Source organism: Microcebus murinus, chromosome 7 (genome assembly GCF_040939455.1).
Source record: "Microcebus murinus isolate Inina chromosome 7, M.murinus_Inina_mat1.0, whole genome shotgun sequence".
Lineage (NCBI taxonomy): Eukaryota > Metazoa > Chordata > Mammalia > Primates > Cheirogaleidae > Microcebus > Microcebus murinus.
The window spans coordinates 15,556,934-15,581,750 of NC_134110.1; the positions used below are offsets into that span (position 1 = coordinate 15,556,934).

Genomic DNA, 24,817 nt, shown 5'->3' on the forward strand with positions numbered 1-24,817 from the left:
TGGAAAAAAGAAATCCTAATTCAAACACTAGAGCTGCCCAGGAAGTATTTCTAATAATATCAACCTTCGTCTTTCCTTTTTTGTATTGTAGACTCTTTTGCCTCTAGATCTTCTTTTATTATTTTTTTTCCTCCCCTTTTTACTACTAAACCCAACTCCCTGGTCTCAGCAGCTGCTAAAAACCATCCAAGCACTTTGCATCTATCCGGAAATCCAGAATGGCAGCCCAGGTTCACAGATCTGCTGCCAAGGGCAGATGTATGTGCGCTGCAGCTGGGCCCTCCCCCCAGGGGCCTGTGGGCGCAGGCAGCTCAGGGCCAGCCAGCCTCAGTCACTCTGGATGCCCTCAGCCCCAGCTTCTGGCCATGCAGGGTGGCCAACCTCCATGGCCCCAGGCCTCCCTGCACAGGCTCCAGCAACTACAATCTCTCACTAACTTTATCCATGTCCCTTCATTAGGACTCACAAACACAAATTTGAGGCAGCTACACATTGGGTCAGTGGGCACAGCTTTCCTAAACAAGGCTATGAGTATTAAGCAACCGAGTCTCCAAACACGCTGCCTCTGTTCCCATCCCACGTGGATTCCGTGAAAAATGGCAGGAAGACAGAAGAGAGGACTGGGTGCTTGTTTGTGACCAGGGCAAAGAAACAAAAAGCGACTTCTGTTCAGTAATGAGATGAAACAGAAACCCGGCTTCCGGAAGAGGGCCTGGCATTCCTGCACAACATTTTCCCACCCACCTGATCCCCTTGAACGGAAGGGAGATCTAAGGGAGGACAGAGAGCCAGTGTTTGTTTGCTGCAACGGGGGTGAGAGGAGGAAAAATAAAACAAAACAGGGGAGGAGGCCGGGTGGGAGAGTGAAGTGGTGTGTGCACACATATACAAACACACGCGCACGCACACACATATGCTTAGTATTACCCAAAGGAGAGAATAAATAAGCACATGCCTCAGCCTGGAGCAGATGGTTGGCTACCTTTAGTATGTGAGACCTGCAGTTGTCACAAATAAAAATGCACATCCTTGTTATCTTTAACAAAAATCATGCCCACTCTAACCACTTTAATGCTACACACACACTTTAAAAAGATAATATTTAATGTCAATATCAAATAAGAATCTGTGGATATTTCTTAAATTATCCTAAATACCAAGCTTGCAAGCAGGATAAATTCATAGAGTTTGATAATCAAATAGAATTTACATGTAACTCACTGGCATCCCAATACAGAAGTATATACCTCACTGAATGTTTTTTAAAGATACGGCTTATCTGGGTAGACACAAGAATTTGAACAATTTGGATCAAATTAGTGAGAACCACACCTGCACTATGCCCTGCTATTTATGATAATTGAATTTTTGCAATTTAGAAAAAGCCACAGAGAAAGACCATTTAAGATATGGCAGTAAACATACATAGTAAATCCAGCTTAATGCTCAACATTGTAGACAGTCTGAGAATACAACTCTTAATTACTTAGTTTCATTAAAAAAAAAAAATAGTAGCAGCTGCCACCATTTACCAAGAACCTACTATGTGCCAAAAAACCTGTTAGGTGTTTTCCAAGTATTGTCCTGATGGAAAGTGGAACCTGGCAGCTTTTCCCAGCCATGAGAAACACCTGTGGTAAATGAACTCAAGTCACTGACTCTTCTTAAAGCTACATATGATGTCACTTGCCCATACAGGAATGTGGTTTAAAAGAAATACATTCCATTTTGTCCAAAATGATATACTCTTGCAAATCTCAATGGTCATAGGCCATAGGCAAAACATACAAGTTTACCAAAAAAACCCACTTCCAGGTGTGGGACCACCTGAACATGCTGAAGACCAGTCACACAGACAGTGTGGCAGGCACAGGAGTAGCTTCTGCTCCCATGGACTCCACAATACTGTCAGGGATGAATGCCCTAGGATAGCAGGGCCAAGGGCCCGGCCAGCCCCATGACAACCTGAGAACCACAGAACAGGGGCCAAACTGACCCTGCAGGAGCAATAATCTTACCTGGACAGTCACCCTTGCCTGCCTAAGACTCACCCTTTCCATGAGCCCCAGAAACCCTATCGTTTTTTGACTTGGGACAACTGTCCCCACGAGCCCTCCTACCAAGCTCTGAGGACTGCTGTGCTCCTCTGCCTCCTCCCACAAGGCAGCTCAAACTGTTACCAAGGCTCTGCAGTGAGCAGGGAGCTACCTTTCCGAAGACAGAAAAGCAAGGCTCTGTGGAACCAGATGAAACTCCGGTTCTCATTACAAAGTCCAGCTCAAAGTCATATGTTAGACAGTGGCAGATACAGACTAGAACCCAGAATGGTCTAGATTTTGGATTTCCACCCAGGGTTCCTTCTTCCACATAGAAAGACCTCTGAATTTCTTAAAACCCAGATTCCCAAGGTATACACTTTGATCCGTGTGTCACGTGGTAAGTCATGATAATTTTAAATGCCATATACCTTGCCTGTGTATACTAGGTCAAAGGGAAAAGACAGAGAGACCAGGTGACGTGTGCACACAGAACAGGAAGCACGAAACCTTCCAAGCATGGGCGCACTCAGGCAGCCAGCGTGCCTGGTTGCAGCCACAATGGAAATCTTCTGGTAAGTTATTGATTTTTAGAGTTTAAGGAAATGGCAGAGGTCATCTGATGTAAGCCTCCAAGTTCAGAGGAAGGAAATGGAGGGACAGGTCAGACAGGGGACTCGGCGATGTCTGTGGGGAAAGGCAGTGCTGGAACCAGCCCACAGTCCTGTCCCAAGCCCTGTATCATGGTCTGCAGCAGCCTGGGAGCAGACCACACAGCATTTAACAGAAATATTCCAGGTCTTCACAGGTAGCTTAAGTTTAAAAAAAAAAAAAAGTTAGAATGAAATACTACACCAGTGGAGTCTCACTACAGATAAACCGTCCCTCCAGCTCCTATCCAGCAGGGCAGGTGATTTACAAATTCTTAAACAAGTCCTCCACCTTAACCAGGCAGGCCAGACATACCAACTGTAAGTAACTGTGGGAAGGGGAGCAATTCTCCTCCACAAGCCAACACTGCCCTTGTGAGGAGTGTTTGAAAAACAAGAACACAAGAACCTGTAGGGGGAAAAATGTAGAATTGTCTTTTTATAACACCTGCTTTCATTTGAAGTCCCTGATCCCATGAGTGAGATGGCAGCAAAATGTTTTCCTTTTGTCAATAAAAGGAGCCATTTACTGCCTTCTCACTCAAAGGCTCCAATCTGCTGTTTTCCTGGTTTCTCATTTTGAAGGCAGTAAGAAATGCAACAAACTCCAGGACTGCTGCTCCTAGTCAATGCCCTTTTAATTGAAATAAGGCTGCCCCGCCAGCTAAGCCAGCTTCCAACCCAGCCAGGCTCACTGCCTTCGTGGATTTCCTGGCAAAAACCAGGCCTTCTCACTCAGGGTGATCTCAGTAGATCACAAGCTGTTCATCCTGATGGGTTAAAAAGTACTTGGAGACTTAGTTTAGCAGTAAGGTCTTAGGTTTTGGTTTTTGGTTTTTTTGTTTTTGTTTTCTTTGGTGGGGGGGGGTGGCTACACCTGAAATCAAATAACAGAAAGCCTCTATGGGAAGCAAACAATGGCACCACTTAAGCAAATTCACCAGGAAGCAAGAAAACCACAGGCACTTAGGATTCACCTCTGCCTTCACAGTGCATGGGTTGGTCTTCAGCAAAACTGCCTTACAAAATAATGAATGGCTCTGCAGGCCAAGCCTCAACCTTCCTGATGATTTTCGTACTTCATCATCTTTGGCATTGACTCATTCTGACAACTGCAGAGAAGAGAGCTACCATTCTTGGTGGATCCTCTCTACCAATAAGAGCTGGAGATGGTTTCAGGGACAGTGCTCTTTGGTAGCAATGATGACGACAATGACACAGGAAATGTCTGCATTTCATAAATTTAGCACTTTTGGATTGCTGAGGACTACCATTATACATTACTTTCTGGTTGACAGGAAAATGTATCTCCCTGACATTGAATCCTTCACAAAACAAGTGCAGTGCTTGCCCCTGGGGTGACAGCAGACACAGGACGATACACCCAGAATTTTATACAGTGGTACGAGAAGTGCCTTGCTAGGTGCTGGGAGACACGCCCAGCGAAGTCTGCAGGGCCCTAGAGTCCTCCATAGGAAAAGGCAGGCTGGAATTCAGCCAGGTGAGCTGCAGCAGCTGGTCAGCGCAGGGAGCATCGCAGGGAGTATCGCAGGAAGCATCGCTGGGGCCAAGGACAAGGCAGACAGGAGGGAGCAGCGTGTGGTACATGGCACGGTGTCATGTCTTGGAGTGGGTGGTAGACCACCAAGGAGCTTCATGGTGTGCCAAGTGCCTATGCTACAAGGACCTACTCCAGGATCTCAGGTAGGGGAGCGTATCGGCCCCAAGTGTACACTGGGACGTTCGCTGGCACTGAGTAGAGCCACAGGGCACAGAGCAGAGAGAGGCTTTCCCACTGCCTGGGCAGAGGGGGAGCGCAAGAGGGCAGACTGAAGCCAACATTTGGGGTGGAAAGGGTCTGGTGTCCAACTGTAGATGGACATGTCCAAAGGACACCCATGTTTTTGACATGAGAGCCAAGAGAACAAGAGTGCTGCCCACCAGAGAGGGTATACAGAAAGAACCGACAGAGTGGTCGCTTCCTCAGCGGGGCTGGCTGCTGCACTGCCAGCTACTGCAGAGTCAGGACACGCCACTGCCAGAAGTGAGGAGACAGGAAAGACCATTAGATACAGCACTGAATTGCCCACAGTCGTCTGGGTATGAATGGAGACACAGGCCTAGAGCTCAAAAAGAGGTCTGGGCTAGAGAGGATATTTGGAAGTTTAATACCAGTGGATAAGATGAGAACGAGGGAAGTGAAAAGAGGGCCCGGGAGCTATGCTATGGTCTGAATGTTTATGTCCCTCCAAAATTCATATGTTGAAACCTGATGTCAAATGTGACGGTATGAGGAGGTGGGGGCTTTGGGAGGTGAGTAGGTCCTGAAGGTGGAGCCCTCACAAATGGGATTAGTGCCCTTATGGAAGAGGCCAGCGAGAGACTTCCCACCACTCTGACACATGAAGACACAGCGAAAAGGCGCCCTCCATGAACCAGAGAGTGGGCCCTCGCCAGACGCTGAGTCTGCCAGCGCCTTGATCCTGGACTTCCAGCCCCCAGAAATGTAAGCAATAAATTCCTATTGTTTATAAGGCACCCTATTTACGGTATTTTGTTCCAGCAGCCCGAACAGACTAAGACAGGAGACAACCAACTATGAAAGACCAGACTGAGAGAAAGGAAGCAAAAAAGCAGCAGCTCTAGGTACAGGAGGAGAATCAGAAGAGGGTGGTATCGAAAGACAAGGGAGGAGAAATCAACCATGACAAATGTCAGAGGGGCGCCAAATAGTCATGTTCTCGCTGAAAGGGAAAAGCCATACACAATTATTTAAGGGTCAATCAGTTTTTAGGAGTAACTCAAGCCTGCATAAAATCTCCCCTTCAAATTGTTAGAGAACAGGCAAATACGGAAGTGTACGGAGAACCCACAGAGTGGTTGCTTCCTCAGTGGGGCTGTCTGCTACACCGCCAGCCACTGCAGAGTCAGGACATGAAAGGAGCTTAAAGCTTCGGCACTGCACAATTGAGTTTGTGCAACACTTTCCCACACACTCTCGACTTGGCGTTTCTCTCCAGATGTTCTCCTTCCTTCTACAGGCAGCCAACAGAAGAATAACTGAATGGGATTCTTCTATGTTTAATCTTTACAAATGGCCTTCTTAACGCTTATGCTGAACTCAAGCTAGACACATTCTGTCCAGACTCAGTGCCCTTCACCTGGCTCCTTGAATGATTCCTAAGCGTTCTGGCTGGAGAGGTGCAGGGTTACTGACACTGCAGTGGCAGGTCGGCCAGAGACATGATAAGGAAGGAACTCCCAAACTCAAATGTTCTAAAGCAGCGCTCGCCAACATAAACAGAGCATGAGCCACATCTGTATTTTCAAATTTTCTCGTAGCCACATTAAGAAGTAAAACAAATAGGTGAAATTAATTTTAAGGCTATATTTTACTTAATCTAATATACCCAGGTATTATAATTTCAACATGTAATCGATATAAAAATTATAAATGAGGCTAGGTGCAGTGGCTCATGCCTGTCATCCCAAAACTTTGGGAGGCTGAGGTGAGAGGATTGCTTGAGGCCAGGAGTTTGAGACCAGCCTGGGCAACATATCAAGATCCCAACTCTAAAAAAAAAATAAATAAATAAAATATTAGCTGGGTGTGGTGGCTCATGCCTGTAGTCACAGCTACTCAGGAGGCTGAGGCAGGAGGATCCCTCAAGCCTAGGAGTTCGAGAGTAGAACAAGCTGTGACTGCACCACTGCACTCCAGCCTGGGCAACAGAGCAAGATCCTGTCTCAAAGATAAAATAAAAGTTAATTTAATTTAAAAATTATTAATGAAATATTTTATAGGGTTTTCCCCATACTATGCCTTTGAAATCCAGTGTGTATTTTATACTTAAGGCAGGTCTCAATTTAGACAGGCCACGGTTCAAGTACTTAATAAGCTACATGTGGCTAGTGGCTACCACCTTAGACAGTGCAGGTCTAAAGGGGATCTATGCAAACAAAAGAGTCCTGATTCAACTAGAAAACCTCTAAGAAAACATTCCCATGCCCGAGTTTTCAGGACAAGGTGAAGGAGAGACAATTTCCCTGAATGCAGTCATCAATTTTAAATAAGTACTCCATTCACAAATGTACAAATAAGTACTCCAATCACAAAAAAAAACGTCAGCAGGAATGAGAGAACCGATCAAGGAGAAGGTTGCAGGTCTGGCCTTGGGAAAGCTGGCAACCAGCCAACAGGCCTGCCACCAGCAGAGTTCCATTCCTAACAGCCATTACATCTTCATGCAGCTTTTCCACTTTCTTATTTTAATCTTTCAAAGACCCTACGAGGAAGGCAGGATCTATCCCATTTTTCAGATGAAGAAACTGAGGCCCGGGCAATGTAAACTGCCTGCTCATTTCCTGTTACCAATCTTAGACTTGAACCCAGAACTCTGGCCTCACTCCCAACTCCAGGCTTCTTCAACAAGCAGCTGGTCGGAAATAGCCCGGAAAACCCAAGTGAGACCAAGGTAAATATGTATCTACTGAATCACTAAACAAGTCCCTATCTAATGGCTTTTTTAGAGACAGGGTCTTGCTCTGTCACCCAGACTAAAGTACAGTGGTAGAATCATAGCTTGCTGCCACGTTGCATTCATTCTTGGGCTCAAGCAATGCTTTCGCTACAGCTTCCAGAATAGTTACGACTACAGGTGTGTACCACCACACCTGGCTAATTTTTCTTTTCTTTTGTTGGGATAAAAATATGTTGTCAGGCTGGTCTTGAACTCCTGGACTTAAGCGATCTTCCCGTCTAAAGGTGCCAAATTACCACCTGGAGGGACTGGCTCATCCACAGTCACCTGGGACCCTCCTCACCCTCTCTGACAAGGCCTGATTTTGATCTCAACTCTACAAGATAGTGGCTGCAGCCAGTGTGACCCCTGCCCTTACTAATCATATGTTCACATACACACTGATACAGAGCATGACAGTGTGATGGGTCAGAGAACACATATCCTTTTCCCTGTTTCAGTCTGGCTGAAGAGGAACTAAAACAAGGGCTACCTGTGGGGTCTGGCCTTTCATTTATTTATTTTACACATTTCATGGTTTAGGCAAGCCTAACAATTTGGAATTTCTTGGCTCTTCATGACTAGCTAAAGTACATGGGCTCCTTGGGTCTTTAACTGGGCCAACGTTAAATAACAGCTCCTTATAGCTAACACATTGAATTCTACCCAACAAGGGGAACCCTCCTGGCTGATATACCTAAACATTGCTGAATGCAAGAAGGCAATGGCCCAGAGTCAAATTTTAGTACCAAACAACCTGGCTCTCAAGGTATTGATCACATTAAGGCAAAAGCTTACTTATTCTCAAGGGAACATAAGTGTATTGCAGATAAATAAACAAGAAGCTTCAAAATACCACCGCCCGACCCCCAGAGTATTGAACACTTTACAAAGTTCCTTCACTAAGTGATTTCATAAGATGATCACCACTACTCTGTACACAGGTAAAAAAAGAAACAGAAACCCAGAGGTTTAAAAAGGCACTCCCACCTTGGCTCCACCATAGACCAGGACACCTAAACATTACAACATTGTCACTAAGAATCAAGGACCCCTTTCAGAGGACATGAAGTAGCTTTTTACTTTTCCTTTATTTAATCACATTTCAAGTACATCCATGCTAAGGAAGTCCAGCCAAACAAAAACATATCCCTTCATCCAAAGGATGAAAAAGTTGACACATAAGCAGCCCCCAGCTGCCAGGGCTCAGGGACTTCTAAGCACACCAGGTCACCTTTCCCATCAGGAATTCAATGCTGAAGGTCAGCAAGTTTCTAGCCCAGAAGTGTGGCGGGTTATTTCTAATATGTGATTTGAACAGTCTTGACAGCAGCCACGATGGCCCCCAGCCATGCCACAGTCCTGCATTCCAAGAGTCCCAGATGCAAAAGAAAGCCAACCAAGACCCCCGCTAGGAACCACTTCCGCACAGCAGGCGTGCCATGTCCTAAATGCAACACGACTGCACCCTTCCCAGTGGAACACGAGCTTTTAGAAGAGGAGGAAGTCAGGGAGGAGGAGGAGAGAAAAGAGAGAAGCAGAGAGAAAGCAGCATTCGGCGTCTTTCTTACTTTTCTGGCAGTGATTGGTGGTCCAGCAGCGGTAGTTGTACTCGTTGTTGATGGTGGTCTTCTCGCACATCGGCTTCTCCTCCATGGTCCCCGGACACAGGTCCCCGCACTCCTTCGGGGGCTTGTTCCCCACAATGTAGTTATTGGACACCGCATCCAGGATCAGGGACCAGTCCACAGTAGAGAGGTAGCAGAGGTCCGCATTTTTCTCAATCCTGATGGCCCCCCGAGTGATGTTCCTCAGGTTGTAAAGCCCAATATCTTTGAGATTCGTCATCTCAAAGATGACCAGGGCGTAGTTGTAGAAGAGTTTCCAGCCACGGATGACCGTGAGGTTTGGGAAGAGGTCTCCGAGGCTCTCGAGGCCGGCCACTCGGAACAGCAGCAAGTACTCGGTGATGACCGTGAGCTTGGGGAAGCGGTAGCTGCGGTAATCCTCTGCCTTGGAGATGAGGAGGATGTGGAGGTAGCCCTCGATCACTGTGCAGTTCTCCAGGCGCTTCAGCTGTTGATAGTCGTTGCGGATGTCAATGCCCGGCCCACAGACTGAAGGGAGACAAGAGGGTAAAGGCAGGACATGTCTTAGTTAAAAGGGAATAATTTTCAATACTAGTTTCCAACCAATAATATGGTCAGCTTTCAAGAAACCTAGATGGTTAAAGAAATAAGGCTCAATTCTTCAGTCCAGGCTAGCCTGAGGTTGACTATCTGGGTAGCTGACCAGTTAGCTGTCATTCAGGAAGTGCCTAAACCAGACGCGGTGCAACACGCTCACCGACCCACTGTGGGAGAGGCCGTCCCCAACAAACGTGCCCACTAAAGCTGAGAGCCCAGGGACACACAGGCGCACACACAAATGTTAAGGCTGCCACCAGGGCCAGCCTAACTGTAACTGCACACTCCCCCTGTCTCTTTCGCAGAGGGCCAATTGCCAATGCCTGAACAAAAGCTCAGCAGCCAAGTATCAACAATTTACTACTGCATCCAGCCAGAAGGACACCGGGCCATGACATCGACACTGGAGAACAGTCACTGTGACCTGGGAAGTGGGGATTCAAAGAAGCATGCTCCAATGCTTCCTGCTACCGCTGACACTGGCCACATGGCCTCAGCATTCTCCCTGATACTGCACTAACGTGAAGTAAGGGGTAACCTGAGAGAAAAATTTTAAAACGTGATATTTTTAAGTAATAAAAGCAGCATACAATTCCAACTTTAATAGTTTTCTTAATCAAGAAAGCATGCTTCCTGTAGAAAGGTTAGGTAATAGCAAAAAGAGTAAAAATCAACGATCTCAACATCCAAAGATAAACATATACCTATACCAATTATCCCTCCTCTATAAATAAAAGCAACTGAAATCAAACATTTGTAAACATACTTTCTTCACTTAACATGAACATTTTATCATGCCAATACATGTCCCTCTACATCATCATTTTAAGAAGGTGATACTAATTCAAGAGTATGTCTATGCACCGTGAGTTCTTTTTCGTTTTTTAACCAATCCTCTATTATTGGACATTTAGGTTATGTCCTGTTTTGCACATTATAAACAACACGCTAGTGAACATTCTTAGATATCCAAAACTATTTCCTTAGGATAAATCCCTGGAATAGGAATTGCTGGGCCAATGCATTTGCCGATTTTAAGATTTAATAATCCCCTAATCTACTATTAAAGCTTCTCAGGTTGAGTGGAGTTTTCCGATTGATGTAATTCATTAATTTGGGAAGCATCCAACATGTATGGGGCTCCATGGTGGTGAAGGCCAGGAGCGAAGACCTGTGATAAACACCTGTCACTCAAGGCAGGATGCAGTCAGTGGTGTGCACACAGTAAGTCCACGCTACCTGGGAACTGAACTAAGCAGGACAAGAGGTGGCACTGGAGGGAAGCTCTGCACATACACAGGCTCCTACAGGGTGGGTGGGACTTAAAACTGGGTATAACATTCCTAAGGCCAGGAACAAGGCAGAACAAGATATATCCATGTGACAGCAGCTCTGACAGTCAAGGATGCAGAGAAGAGCAGAGGAAATGAGTTTGGTCATAAAGTAATGAGAACTTTCATCTCTGAGGAACGAGGTCCCTTCTCAGGACTCCTGATGGGGAGAGCAGCCCAGGTGAGGCCTTTTGGAGGATTAATCTGGCGGCCGAATACAGGATAGAGTAAGTGGAGTTGACAAGAGAGAGAAGAGAAGTCCCCACTGGGCATTACGGCCATAGAAGGAAGGCAGGGCAGAGATCGAGATGGGAGGGAGAAGAGAAGGGACCCAAGTGCGGAGCAACGGGCAAAGCCCGCAAACCTAAAATGTGAAACTTCATTTGTTCCAATTCCTTCATTCTACTGATGAGAAAATGACACCCCTAGCACAGAGAATGGAAGAAACCAGGACTCGGCAAACCCCCACATGCCACAAAGAGGCTGTGCCAGAAGGCTGTGACCTGTCATTTTGTTTCATCTCCTGTGACGCTCGCAACAGTATTTCACACTAGGTAACATCATCACCATTCTGAAAACGAGAAAACAGATTTGGAGAAGTCAAGTCACTTATACAAGGTCACATACACAAGACACCAGCCCCTGCACAGCAAAATTTGATGCAAGGTTCATCAGTAGTCCCAGCACTCAGCAGCCTCACCTCCTGGTTACCTTCAACCCACTCTGACTGAGCTTCCGTCCCCGTGATTTAGGTAAATCACTCTCAGCAAAGCCCCCAACAACGAACGCTGTCAAAGCCAATGACAGTTCCCTGTCCTCATGGTACCTGCCGCCTCTCCAGAGTCACCAGCACTGCCTCCTCCTCTGGCTTCCCTGATTCCCACTGACCACCCCCCTTCTACCTGAGCTCAGCATCTAAATGTTGGTGGCTCTTTTCTGCCAACTCCTCCAGGCAACTGGCTCCCTGTGCCACCCATACTCTGGATGATTCCAAATGCAGGCTGCCAGCCCACACTCTTCTGAGCTCTATCTAGAGTAGAATATCTACTTGCCTACTCCACACTGCCACTGAGGTGTCTGATAACTCATTTCCTTCCCCCACCTCCCAAGCTTCCATATCTCAGTCAATGACATTCCCATTCTCTGAAATGCACATGTCAAAGATCAAAGAGTCATTTCTGATTCTTCCGTCCCCTCACGCTGCGCAGAGCCAGTCCAGCAACGAGTCCTCCGGGCTCTAGCTCCCAAGCCTACGGGAATCTTGGCTGCTCTTCCCACAATCACGTCAACCTCATTCCTCCCTGTGCGCTCACTGCTCCTCTACGACCCCACGCGCTTCCCTCCTGGGGCGTGCCCACTCTCTGCAGGACCCAGCTCTGGCCTTTCTCATCGTCTCCCACTGCACCCCTCCCAACACAACAGCAGCTCCTGGAGGACAGGGAGTTATTTTATATTTAGTTGATAATTATAACCCCAGTGCCTCAGTGCACAGTAGACACATCATGTAACACAATTAGAACGAATGGATGTCACCACATCCATGTGTCTCCACTACTCTAACTCTGGTCTGCGCCACTGTCCCGTCCAGCATTCCCCAGTCCATCCCTGAGCCAGCACCAGCCAACAGGACTCTACAAGAGCCTCCAAGCTGCACCATGCCAAGCTCCTTCCCTCCTCACACCCCGCCACCTGGAGTGCATCCTCCCCTCTACCTGGTTGCCCCATTCTCTCACCAGGTGGGTCTCACCTGAAATGTCACCTCCTCAGAGAGTTGCCCAAACACCTTGGCTTCCACAGCTCCCCCAACTGTGCCCCCAACTCCTTCCTCCCTTCCCCGCCTCTCTTTCCTCTATTTAATCTTCACCCAGCTTCATGTCACAAAGTACTTCATCTTTTTAGAGGTTGAGGGGTACTATTTCTTTTTTCCTATGCCTAGCCTAAAAATTCTTATTTCTTCTATAATATTATAAATTAAGTATATAAGTTTTCTCTTAAATAATAAACAGAATTTTTGACAGAGAAGTACTTGAATTCAGTCTATTATTGCATTCCATGTGTGCTGATCATATTACAAGTTACATATCTCTTAGTCAAAATAACTGGGATCAGAAGCTTTTTAGATTTTGGAATATTTGCATATACATACAGAGGTATCTTGGGAATGGGACCCAAGTCTAATCACGAAATTCACTTAGGTTTCATACACACCTTATACGCATAGCAGCCTGTAATTTTATATTTTTAGTAATTTTGTTCATAAAAAAAAGTTTTTATATGTTGAACCATTTTATTACTCTTCGTGGGTGTGCCTGCATGGGGGGATCTGGGCATTTGAGGAAAAGCTACATATCGCAACTGAAGTGAGGTGGGAGGATCATTTTTCCTTGGAGACATTGAATCAACTATATGTTGTATACCTGTGTATTGACCGCAACCTGTCACATGAAGTCAGAGGTGGAATTTTCCACTTGTGGTGTCATGTTGGTGCTCAAAGAGTTTCAGCTTTTGGAGCACTTCGAATTTTGGAGCATTTTAGGTTTCAGATTAGCATGCTCAACCTGTATTATGTATTAGACATCAGTTTGTTGTCATTTCCAACAGATTACAAAAATCCAGTACTTAGCAAAAGAGCATGAAGACACACAACTGAAGCATGCTGAACTTTCACACTGCAATCAACATGCAGACAGTGGAAGAATCTGCTTCACCCTGCAGCCTGGCTCCCCTCCACAGCCCTGCTGACCACTCAGTTAACAGAAACCACTACAGAGTTAGAACCGGCAGCTCCTTCAAATGAAAGAGCAGTCTCCATACTTGACACTTTTTTCCCCATTTATAGAAGGGAAAAAAAAAAGTAGGAAGAAACTACCCACTTACTCCGGAAAAGAAGACAAGCCCAAGCCACAAAGTGTGAGGCAGGACCCTAGAACCAGCTGTTTTGGATTCTGTGACTGACACTGTTGGTCTTTAGGATGTTTTATGATAGAAACAGAAAAAAAAAGAAAACTAAGCTGGACCACGAACGATAGCAGTGCTCAAAAGGCACAAGCCACAAACAGGAAAGAGAAGACAACATGTTTCATTTGTGCTGTGAAATAATTCATGCTTTTAGGGAATAAATATTCAACATAGTGCAGGAAGGAGAGAGGCACACCCTTTGCAACGAAACATTGATAATTAAAATGAAATTGCAAAATATCATCTCTCCCTTTTCAAAGCAACAGATGGTAGCATGATCCAAAAAAAAAAAAAAAAAAAAAAAAACAAAACAACAAACTTTCAGAATGTAAGGTCCCAGGTTGGCATGTAAAAAATAGAAGCTATGGAAAGGAAGGCAAGAAGGGGGCAGGGAGAAAGGACACAGCTAGAAGGTGAGGACAGTGGGCCTCAGATGCAGTCCCCAAGCCCGTGAACCACAGCAGAACCAAAGCAGACAGAGACCTGCAGACGCACAGGCAAGCTGGGCTGGGAGGAAGGGAGGGAGACTGGGGGCTAGGAAGTGGCCTGGTACCTGGGATAGACTTCACTTCCCCAAAGATATCATTTCAAATAAAGCCTTTCAGTTGGAATGAACACTGTTCCCAAAAAATTCCTAGGTATTTTTTAAAACATTGAGAAGCAGAATTTCTGTGCTAAGAACTTCAGTGAATGCCATATATAAACTATACACATTTAAAAACAAATACCTAAGAAATGACTGCTAATATGAGAAGAGCCAATGAAAAGCCTTCGGCTGAGAAAATCCCCCAAAGTTGTATATCTAAGTATTACAGCTGGAAGAGCTATACAAGAAACGCAATCACATGTTCATAATATGGTCTACATTAGACACAATCTTGAGGCCCTAGACAAAGAAAAGTGGGATGATGCCAGGAGTCCTCAGGTGCCATTTACCAGCTCATGCCCTTAGGCAGATACTAACCTTCATTTCCTCACCTGCAAAAGGGGCTGTTCCTACCTATACTGCAGAAGCCATCATCACAGCCAGGTAAGTGCTTTTTTGTTACTGTGAACAATAATAAGTTTTAGCCAATGTTACTAAATAAACATTAATGAAAACATCCATTCTGTTGCTTCAATCTAAATATTACTAATATACAACAAAAGGGGAAGGATAAGCAAAATTGTTCACTATCCTTCTGTCAACAATTTCATTAAAGAACATCGTAAGCAGTTATCCATTTAATTAAAATGTTTTCAACTCTGATCAACTCTTCTTCAAAAACATGGGATAGTCTTAGCTTATAGCTGGAAATAAAAGACTGGGAAGCATAATTAGCATTCTTTTACTATAGGTACATAGGCAAATAACAAAGGTAAAACACATTAGTGAACCCAACCATCATCTCTAACTCAACAGAACTTTTGGGTTTATAATAAGAAGCCTAATTTTTGTCTCAGCCAGCAGTGCACTACAATAGTTCTTTACTTCGCTTAAAATGAATTCTTTATAACCAATAACTCAGTACAACAAAAACCCTCCCTAGACACTGTCACTCCGAAAGTCAAAATGATTTAAGAGGTTAGAAAAAGATTAATGTGTAACTGAGTTTTGCACAAGTATAGGGCAATATCTTCTCCAGCAAACAGCAAATTAAATGAAACAAAAGTTTTAATAGAGCAATGGGCAGGACTCTGGAATACAAAGATGGAGACCTACAACTCTTTATCTGTGAGGAGATCAGGAAGGCTTCTCAAAGAGAGGATCCCAAAGACAACCTCAAAGACAAGCAAAGTCTTGCCAGGAAGGGCGAGGGGTAGGGTGCTCCAGGCAGGGGAAGGAACACACACCTGGGAGGCAGCAGGAGTTGACTGGACTGGCTGCAGTTAGGGAGAAGCAGGGGTGCAGCATGTGTGACAGGGAAAAGAGCAAGAGTAACAGAAGGTGCTAGAAACCAGACTAGAACAAGTGCTTAGGAGGTCAACCTCACTTTGCATGTAGTAGACAGTGCCGAAAATCCTCAACATGCATCAGAATCACTCAAAGGGCTTGTTAAAACACAAAGTGGTAGGACCTGATGTGTTTCAATGTGTGCCTGGGGGTTGCTGATTCTGCTGGTCTAGGCACCACCCTGGTAGACCCACTGCTCTTGGAAATACTATAGTCCCCAAACCCCAAGATGCATACTGGTACCGGTCCGTGGCCTGTTAGGAACTGGGCTGCACAGCAGGAGGTGAGCGGTGGGCAAGCAAGCAAAGCTTCATCTGTATATACAGCCACTCCCCATCACTCACATCACCACCTGAGTTCCACCTCCTGTCAGATCAGCAGCGGCACTAGATTCTCAGAGGAGTTCAAACCCTGTGTAAACTGCACATACGAGATCTAGGTTGCACACTCCTTATGAGAATCTAATGCCTAATGATCTGAGGTGGGGCTGAGGTAGAGATGCTAGTGCTGGGGAACAGCTGCAAATACAGATTATTACCAGAAAGGTTTGACTACACAATACATGTAATGCTCTTACATCACCCCAAAACCATCCCTCCTCTCCCTGTCTTGTTGAAAAATTGTCTTCCATGAACCCAGCCCCCAGTTCCAAAAAGGTTGGGGCCCACTGCTGTAACCCCCTCATCTGTACTGCTCTCCCACCCACTGATACTGCAGCATGGTGCAGGAAAAGCCCATGTACCTGTGTTTCTTAACTTGACCTTCACTCTACCAGAAAACTCCCAAGAAACCCACAGAAACTATGCCTACAACAGAGCAAGGCAGAAGAAAAATGGGGTGCAGACCGAAGCTCCCTAGTACCACACGATCCTCCCATGCCTGCCGAATCTGCAGCCCCTGACCATTGCCCTTCAAGGTCTGAGGATACTCTCCTTGTGCTCAGGGAAAAGGCAGCAAGGGTTTCTTTAGGCCTCATCCTGCAGTAGACTGCAACTAACCCAAATATCAGAGATCAGGAGGTGAGGAGAAAAAAGACAATGTTATGATAACAAACACTACTGATACTTCAGAGTTTGTTATAGCAGAATTTTCCATGTAAGTGTAAACAGACACAATTCATGTTAAGCCCTTTATCTTCATGTGTCAATGAGAATGCGTTTACACTGCATGTGTACATTTCTCCTTCACACAGACAGCAGTCCTGGCCACCTAACACATTCAATAACTGAAGGCAATGATAAGAATGTAAGGGATTTCCATTACACAGAGGACTTTTAGAACTAAAATTAAAAACTGAATGTAATTTGGATGTGTAAAAATGTCCTTACTGCCCCACATAAGAGCAATCTCTATCACACACATAAACAAAATCCAGGCACACCCAAACTGCAGTCCCGAAGGCTCAGAACATTAAAACAGAGTGCTACAATGTAGCAAAAACTTACAAAGATGGGTGAGATGTTTATCTTGTGCCATGCCAATTAAAAAATGGAAACTTGAAACTGGGCATGCCAATACAACTCAGACTGTTCAGAAGACCACAGGGCTGGAGAAAGAGAAAAGATTTCAAAGACCTTCATCCTCCCTCATCAAAGAGAGACAGGGAATCTGCCCACACACATAGCTCACCACTGCAACAGCCTACAAACAACTAGCAACTGAGAAAACCACCACACTAAGGATATCTATAACCAAGGCATCCATCCAGAGCCTGGACCCCCATCAAAGCACCCGCAAGGAATGCCACAAGTTCTTACCCAACATATGCTACAGACACTCCGTTACAAGTAGGTGGTGGTGGGAAGCCCCATCTAAACAAAAGAAAATCCAAAAAAAAAAAAAAAAGAAGTGACATCTGCCCCAGATGAGAAGGAATCAGCAAAAGAACTCCAGAAGTACGAACAATCATAGTGAAAGGACACCTCCAAAAGGAAACACAGGCTCTCTAGCAATGGTTACCAATCAAAATGAAAATATTTAAATGACAGATAAAGAATTCCAAATATGGACTGTAAGGAAGCTCAATGAAATCCAAGAGAAAAATGGAAAACCAACTCAAAAGAAACCAGGAAAATAATTCAGGAGATGAATACAAAATTCACTAAAGAGACCAAGTATTAAAAAAAAAAAAAAAAGAACTTCTAGAAATGAAAAATTAATTTAAGGCAATATAAAACACAGTGGAAAGTTTTAAGAGACCAGGCAGAAGAATGAATCTCAGAGCCTGAAGACAACTCTTTCAAATTAAATCAGTATCAGTCAGTCAAAACTAAAGAACAGAGAAGAGGAATGAACAAAGCCTACAAGAAATATGGGATTATGTAAAACAGCCAAATATAAGGCTCATAGGCATCCCTGAGGGTGAAGAAGAAAACACACAAGGGCTGGAAAGCCTATTTGAGGGAATAATTGAGGAAAACTTCCTTCATCTTGCTAGAGATTTAAACATCTAGGTACAAGAAGCTCAATGAACACCTGGGAAATTCACTGCAAAGAGGCAATCACCATGACACATAATACTACACAGCAATGATAAAAAATGAAGTACTAATATATACAACTTAGATATATCTCAAAAACATTGAGCAAAAATAAACAACCCCATTAAAAATTGGGCAAAAGACATGAAAGTTTTCAAAAGAAGATAGACAAATGGCCAACAAACATACAAAAAAATGCTCAACATCACTAATCATCAGGGAAATGCAAATTAAAACCACAATGAGATATCGCCTTACTCCTGTTAGAATGGCTTTTATTAAAAATTCCAAAAACAACAGATGCTGACAGGAATGTAGAGACAAAGGAATGCTTATACACTGTTGGTGGGACTGCAAAATAGTATAAACTCTATGGAAAACAGTATGGAGATTCCTCAAACAACTAAAAGTAGACCTACCATTTGATCCAGCAATCTCACTACTGGGTATTTACCCAAAGGAAAAGAAGTCATTTTATCAAAAAGACACCTGCACTCAAATGTTTATTGTAGCACAATTCACAATTGCAAAGATGTGGAATCAACCCAAACGCCCATCAATTCATGAGTGGATTAACAAAATGTTACAGTATATGTATACCATGGAGTACTACTCAGCCATGAAGGAGGATGAATTAAGGCCTTTAGCAATAATTTGGATGAAACTGGAAACCATTATCCTACGTGAAGTATCTAGAGAATGGAAAAACAAACATCACATGTACTTGCCATTAAATTGGAACTAATTGATGAGCACACATGTGCACAGAGGGAAGTAAAACTCAGTGGAAATCAAAGGGGAGAAGGAGTAATGGGCCAAAACCTACCTAATGGGGGGAGGTGGGTACAGTGAACACTATCTAGGTGATGGGCACACATATAACCCTGACTCAAGCATAAAGTGATTCCCTATAACCAAAAACATTTGTAACCCCATAATATTTTGAATAAAAATGGAAAGTTTACCAGGAATTAATTTAAACACTGGGGAGAACACAAGCCCCAGTATCTCCTTCCACTTACAAGCATCTGTTGCCAAACAGATTGGTGCAGAATTGGTGCAGAGCTTTATTTGCTTTAACAGAGAAGCAACAACCGTTTTCCTGGATTTTCATAAAAACAACTTTACTGGCTCTAACAGGAACTCCAAATACCTTTCTGATCTTAAAATACCCAAAAGCCCAATATTCTAAGTTTCTAGTCCTAATTATTCACAGTTCTGATGGATGGTTGGCTTTTTGATGAAGCGCACACAGAGGCCAGAGTCCCTGGGGGAGTCCGAGCTTCGTCTTACTATGAAGCCTTCCTTCCAAGCACCTGCCAAGCCACATACCCTCCTCCTCACCACCACCTAGGAGCCATAGTGCATGACAGCACCCGGAACCTCCGAACAGCAAAATGCACAGCCAGAGGACAGTGCTGTGGGGCCCTGGGGGAGGTGTGGGGTGCAGTGCAGCCAAGGTACAGCACGGCCCACACTGAACATCCTGCAAAAATGTGCCCCTTCTGCCTTCTTTCCCCCATCCCCCCACCATGAGTTTTTATTTTCTGCTCAGAATCAGGCAATTGTTCTAAATAAAAGCCTGTGTCCCCTGTCCTCTCACTGGCTTCGTTTTGTAGAACACGTTACATCATTCCAGTTACAGTTCACATCCTCATTTCAAAAGTATTTTACTTTGCCCTACAATGTTCCAGTTTCCTTAAGTGACCTGTACTCTTTTCAATTAGCCAGTTATCTCAATCTAGCTGATAACAGTGTGGAAATCCCATTCACCTGTTCCTCCTACCTGGTGGGGTGTGATTCTTCATGGAGGTGGTATTAAAGTATCAGCCTCCTGAAACACTGAGGCTGTCTATCTGACTTCAGGGCTTTGCTAGAGAGGAAGGTCACTGGCTAGTACTCAGAGACCAGCTAACTCTTGGTTCCATCACTAACCATCCACCACATGGCCAGAGGTCAGTCACTACATCGCTCTAGTTCATCCACTGGGAGGAAATCCTACCACATGCTACAATGTGGATGAACCTCAAAGATATTATGCTAAGGTAAATAGGAGAGTCACAAAAGAATACTGTGTGTGCTTCCACTTATCTGAGGTACCTAGAAAAGTCAAATTCACAGAGACAGAAGTAGAAAGTGGTTGCCAGAGGCTGGTGGGGAAGAGGTAATGGGAGTTATTGTTTAATGGGGACAGAGTTTCAGTTTTGCAAGATAAACAGTTCTAGAGATTGATCATACAACAATGTGAATGTCTGAAGTTCATACTTAACATGAAATGTACACTTAAAAATGGTTAAGATGGTAAATTTTATGCTATGTGCATTTTACTATAATTTTTTTTTAAGTATAGAGGAAAACCTGCTGCATTTTATTTTGTCCCTCACAGGAGCCACACAAGTGTGGACAGAGAGCTGAAGGCAGGCCACACTGCCCCATGCACCAAGGAGAGCCCAGGTGGAAGGAAAGCAGGTCAGGCCTCAGCTCTGTCACAGATGGAGCACATGGGGCAGGCATTTAAAAATGCCATCATGCCAGGTGTGGCTGTGCACCTGCACCCAGCACAGCCAGAGACGTCAGGGCACAAACAGAGGGCCCCAGCAGAAGTCCTGCGCTGACTCCCTAAGGAAACGAAACAGGCACTAGGCTCACAGCCTTACAGGTGGGCAGAAGCAGTGGGGCAGGTGAACGCCTGTATGCACTTGCGTGTGGAGTGGGTGGAGCTGAAAGACCATACGCGACCATCTATGCAAACTCAACTGTGGCAGCACCTCACTATCTGATATGATTCAAGGGCAGAATTCGTACCCTATTTCATCAATTCTCCAACTTTGGGTGTTTATGGATTGTTTTCTCAAAACCAGGCACATCTGTACCTCAACACAGCTCTTGCCTTATAAAATGTGGAGGAGTAAACATGAAGGTAGATCACAGCACCAGCCTGTTCCCACCCAACCCTGCCCAAAACCCCTTCCTTCCCTGCAGTGATCACTCCCACCCTCACTGAGGCCTTGTATCTTCTACAACTTCTGCATTTACTATTCTGCTCTAACATTTCCAGATTCACTTCTCCCCCCAGAGGAGGAGTATTTTTTCCACTTTGTGCTTATGTGAGTACCTGGAGAACAATCCACATTGCTGACTTCCTCACTGAGGCATGCTGCAATTCGACCAAGACCAGGTCCTCTAGGCACTTACGATTTCTCAACCCACCACCTAGACAGCAGCCCCACGGAGGCCACTTCCAACCTCCAGGTCTTGGCTCCCCAAAAAGAATCATCTAAACACCTTTCTCCCAAGGAGCTCAATTCTGCTCTGCTCCAGATAACAGCCAATCATAGTCCAACACTCCAAAGCCCTGGTGGTAACCTTCCCTTACCCACACACTAGCAGTAGGATCAACCAAAGGCAGAAACAGAAGAAAAACGCTGCCGCAGAGTGAGGCCATGGCTCATAAGCCATAAACCATCATCATAAACCACAATAACTTAGGATGGGGGGAAGGCGACTTTTTTTTCTTGGCATAAGGATTTTTTTGTTGTTGTTAATTAGTAGATTCCAGGGAACACTTACTTTGTCTACAGTGTCTTGCTAAAATCTCATCATACCATTGTTGACAAGGTGAAGAAATATGAACTACATGTGAATAGCTTGGTAAATGTGCGATTCATCCACCAAAGTGCTGATTAATGGATAGCCCAAGGAGGGTGTCTAGTGGAAAGCCATGGGGCTCTTTCTGAGTACTGTATGTTTCAACATTTTTATCAATTACTTGAACAATGGCACAGATAAAATGTTTATCTAATTGAAGGATGACAAGTTTCCAGGAAAGATGGCAAATACATTGGATGGCAGAGTCAAGAGCTAAAAAGATCAACAGATTGCAATTGCAATAGAAAGGAAATAAATGCTATTTGGACACTTGGGTGCAAAAAAAGAAATGCACAAATGTAGGAGGTGTGAAAAGACTTAGGAAATTTAATTGGATATAATTTCTGTATGTGATGAGTGATGAGTGATGTTGTGGCTGCCAAAAAAAAAGTCAGGCAGTCTTAGACTGTACTAAGGGAGACTTTAGGAGAGTAAGGGGCCAGAGAAGAGGCCCTGAAAACTGGGTTTCTGTGTCCACACTTTGAGAGAGAGAAGAGTCAATGGGAGAACATCTAAGTGAAAAGAGGGATGAGAAATCCCATCTCGTGGGGAATGGCTGCAGAAACAAAGCACGCGAGGGTCCCCAGGGAAGAGGGCTGGTCTGGCTCTATATGACACTATTGGGGGAGGGAGACACAGAACTTGGACTGATACAAGGTGAAGGATATGCGTTCCATATGAGAACACACAGTAGGATTCATTTGAAATCAGACGGGACTGTCTAAAGAGGTACTAAAGACTTCTGTGGAACTGTACATTTCAGAGATTGTAGAAGCCGGATTTGATTTACTACTGATAATACTTTCAGGGTAGTATTTGTCCTGTATTACTGCTAAGGAAACTGGGAGTCCACAATAATCAAATGCCCTCCCTGAGATCACTCGGTTATTAGGGGCCTTAAATTTATCTTACCTCACACAATTCTGGTGTAGAAAACTCCTCTTTAGAGGTGTCCCTCAAGGCTGATAAGGATGCTACACAGCCAGTTGTGTATGATTGGAAGAGGGGCTTTCTCACACACCATGCACACTGATTGCCATCCAACCAATGTGGGCACCTCTTTAAGGTTTCAAGGATAGACACCTCTGTCACCCCCATGCCTTGACCCCTCAAAGAAAGACAACAAAGGAAGCTTGTAAAAAGCTTTACAGGCCGGATGAGCAAGTTGGCTCACACCTGTAATCCTAGCACTCAGAGAGGCCAAGGTGGCAGTATCACCAGGTCAGGATTTGAGACCAGCCTGAGCAAGAGCAAGACCCCATTTTTACAAAAAATAGATAAAATTAGCCGAGCATGGTGGCGTGTGCCCTGTAGTCCCAGCTCCTCAGGAGGCTGAGACAGGAGACTCACTTGAACCCAGAAGTTTGAGGTTGCAGTGAGCTATGACACCACTGCACCTAGCCAGGGTGACAGAATGAAACTCTGTCTCCAAACAACAACAACAAAACTTTACAGAGCTTTACTTTGTATCTTATAACCCATATGCAATATGTAAAGAGATAAAACACTGACTTGGCAGAGAAAATGCTACTGTTTCAGACCTTTTAGTCCACTGAAAACATATACTGCATCCGCAAGTTAGTTACACTGCAGAATGTCAAATTCTTGTTTTTGTTCATAACCCATAGGGGGAAAAATAAAGACAGAAAATACAATCTAACGCAACTATAAGAACTCTTCCTGCACATATAATATTCTCCTTGGATGACAGAGATGACGGATCTCACAAATTTGGAACACAAGATTTCCACTTCATCAGGCAACTGCCCCTCATCACTCCCTCCCTGTTTCTACTAAATCAACTCCCTTCTTTATTGAAACACTCAGACCCATAGCTATCCTTCCACGTACCACTTAGACACAGTCCCAGGCTTCCTCTGCAAGTCACGGGGAAGTGAGCTTCCTATACCTCAGCATCCCTGCTCTTTATTGGATGGGGATATTCAGATCACACAAAGATTCCCTAACGTTAAGAGAGTTTCCATCCCACCAAAAAAAAAAAAAATCTGTATGTTTTTCCATGGAAACTGAGAAGTACAATTTTTTTTTTCTTTACAAACTCTGGTTGAGAACAATATCGTTCTCAAGTATATAGAGAACTATGAAAAGCCTTAGAGTGACCACTTAGTGCAGTGTGAGGGGCCAAAGAGCACAGCAAGTCTGGCTGACCCCTCCCTCCCGGGCCTTCCAGCCAAGTGGGCTCAGGGGTGCTGAGCTGGGAGCATGGTGGGCTGAGTGAGGTCCCAAGGGAAGGGGGTACAGGCAGGCTGCCACAACCATACTATTCCAGGAAGGAGGCAGATGTTGACAAAGCCACACAGTGGTACAACTGGGGGTCCCCAAGCCTCCCCACAGCTCCGCTTCACTGGTGAAGGGTGACAGGCATGCCCTCTTGATGGAGCACTGTGGAGGATCACAGAGCCAGCCATGGGAGGGCCCACGTGAATAGATGGGTGCCGTGGGTCTTTGAGGCACCGCCTCCCCACTTCAATAATAATTCCAATTTCATTTCCCTGTTCCCTTATGCCCCAGCACGGACTGTGTTAATTTGCTTAAGAGTCAGTGGCATGTTACACCATGTAGACGAGAACAATTATTCTTAAAAAAAAAAAAAAAAAAAAACCCTGGAGACATAAAAGTGTGTCAGTTGAGTGCAAAAAGATAAACGCAAATGTTCCTTTTCCTTGGTACCAGATAAAGGACACTTTTCCAAATGGGAACCAGAAAAGAGGTGCTGCCAAGCAGCCCCTCTTAGGCACGCTGAGAACATCAAAAATCTCTCCCATTCCTTATCTTTAGGATAAGTCGGGTGCAGCCTTGAAGAATTCTACCCTTGACAGTAAGCAAACACAGAAGATAGGAGTTGGAACAAACAGATCCCTGGAAGGTAGAGACAGCCCAAAAAGCAGGCAGGCCTCTGGGCCCAGCGCGTGCACCAGGGAAGCAGAGAACCCCAGACACCTGCCCAGCACACCTGCAGCTGGGAGGCAGGGCCTGCAGGACAGCAGCCATATTAGCAGCTATGCGGACCAGTCTTCCCAGAGGCCTACCATGGAACAAAGCTCAACAGTGCAA

The 24,817-nt window shown here is 44.9% G+C and overlaps 1 protein-coding gene across 3 annotated transcripts in view; it reads right to left on the reverse strand.

Annotated features, from left to right (window-relative positions):
• IGF1R (insulin like growth factor 1 receptor) overlaps positions 1-24,817 on the reverse strand; it is a 291,232-nt gene that overhangs the window by 225,510 nt on the left and 40,905 nt on the right. For all 3 annotated transcript variants that reach the window (XM_012764522.2, XM_012764524.2, XM_076004800.1), the window contains exon 2: positions 8,778-9,323. In XM_012764522.2, the coding sequence (XP_012619976.1) occupies positions 8,778-9,323 (546 nt within the window). The remainder of the gene's footprint in view (positions 1-8,777; positions 9,324-24,817) is intronic.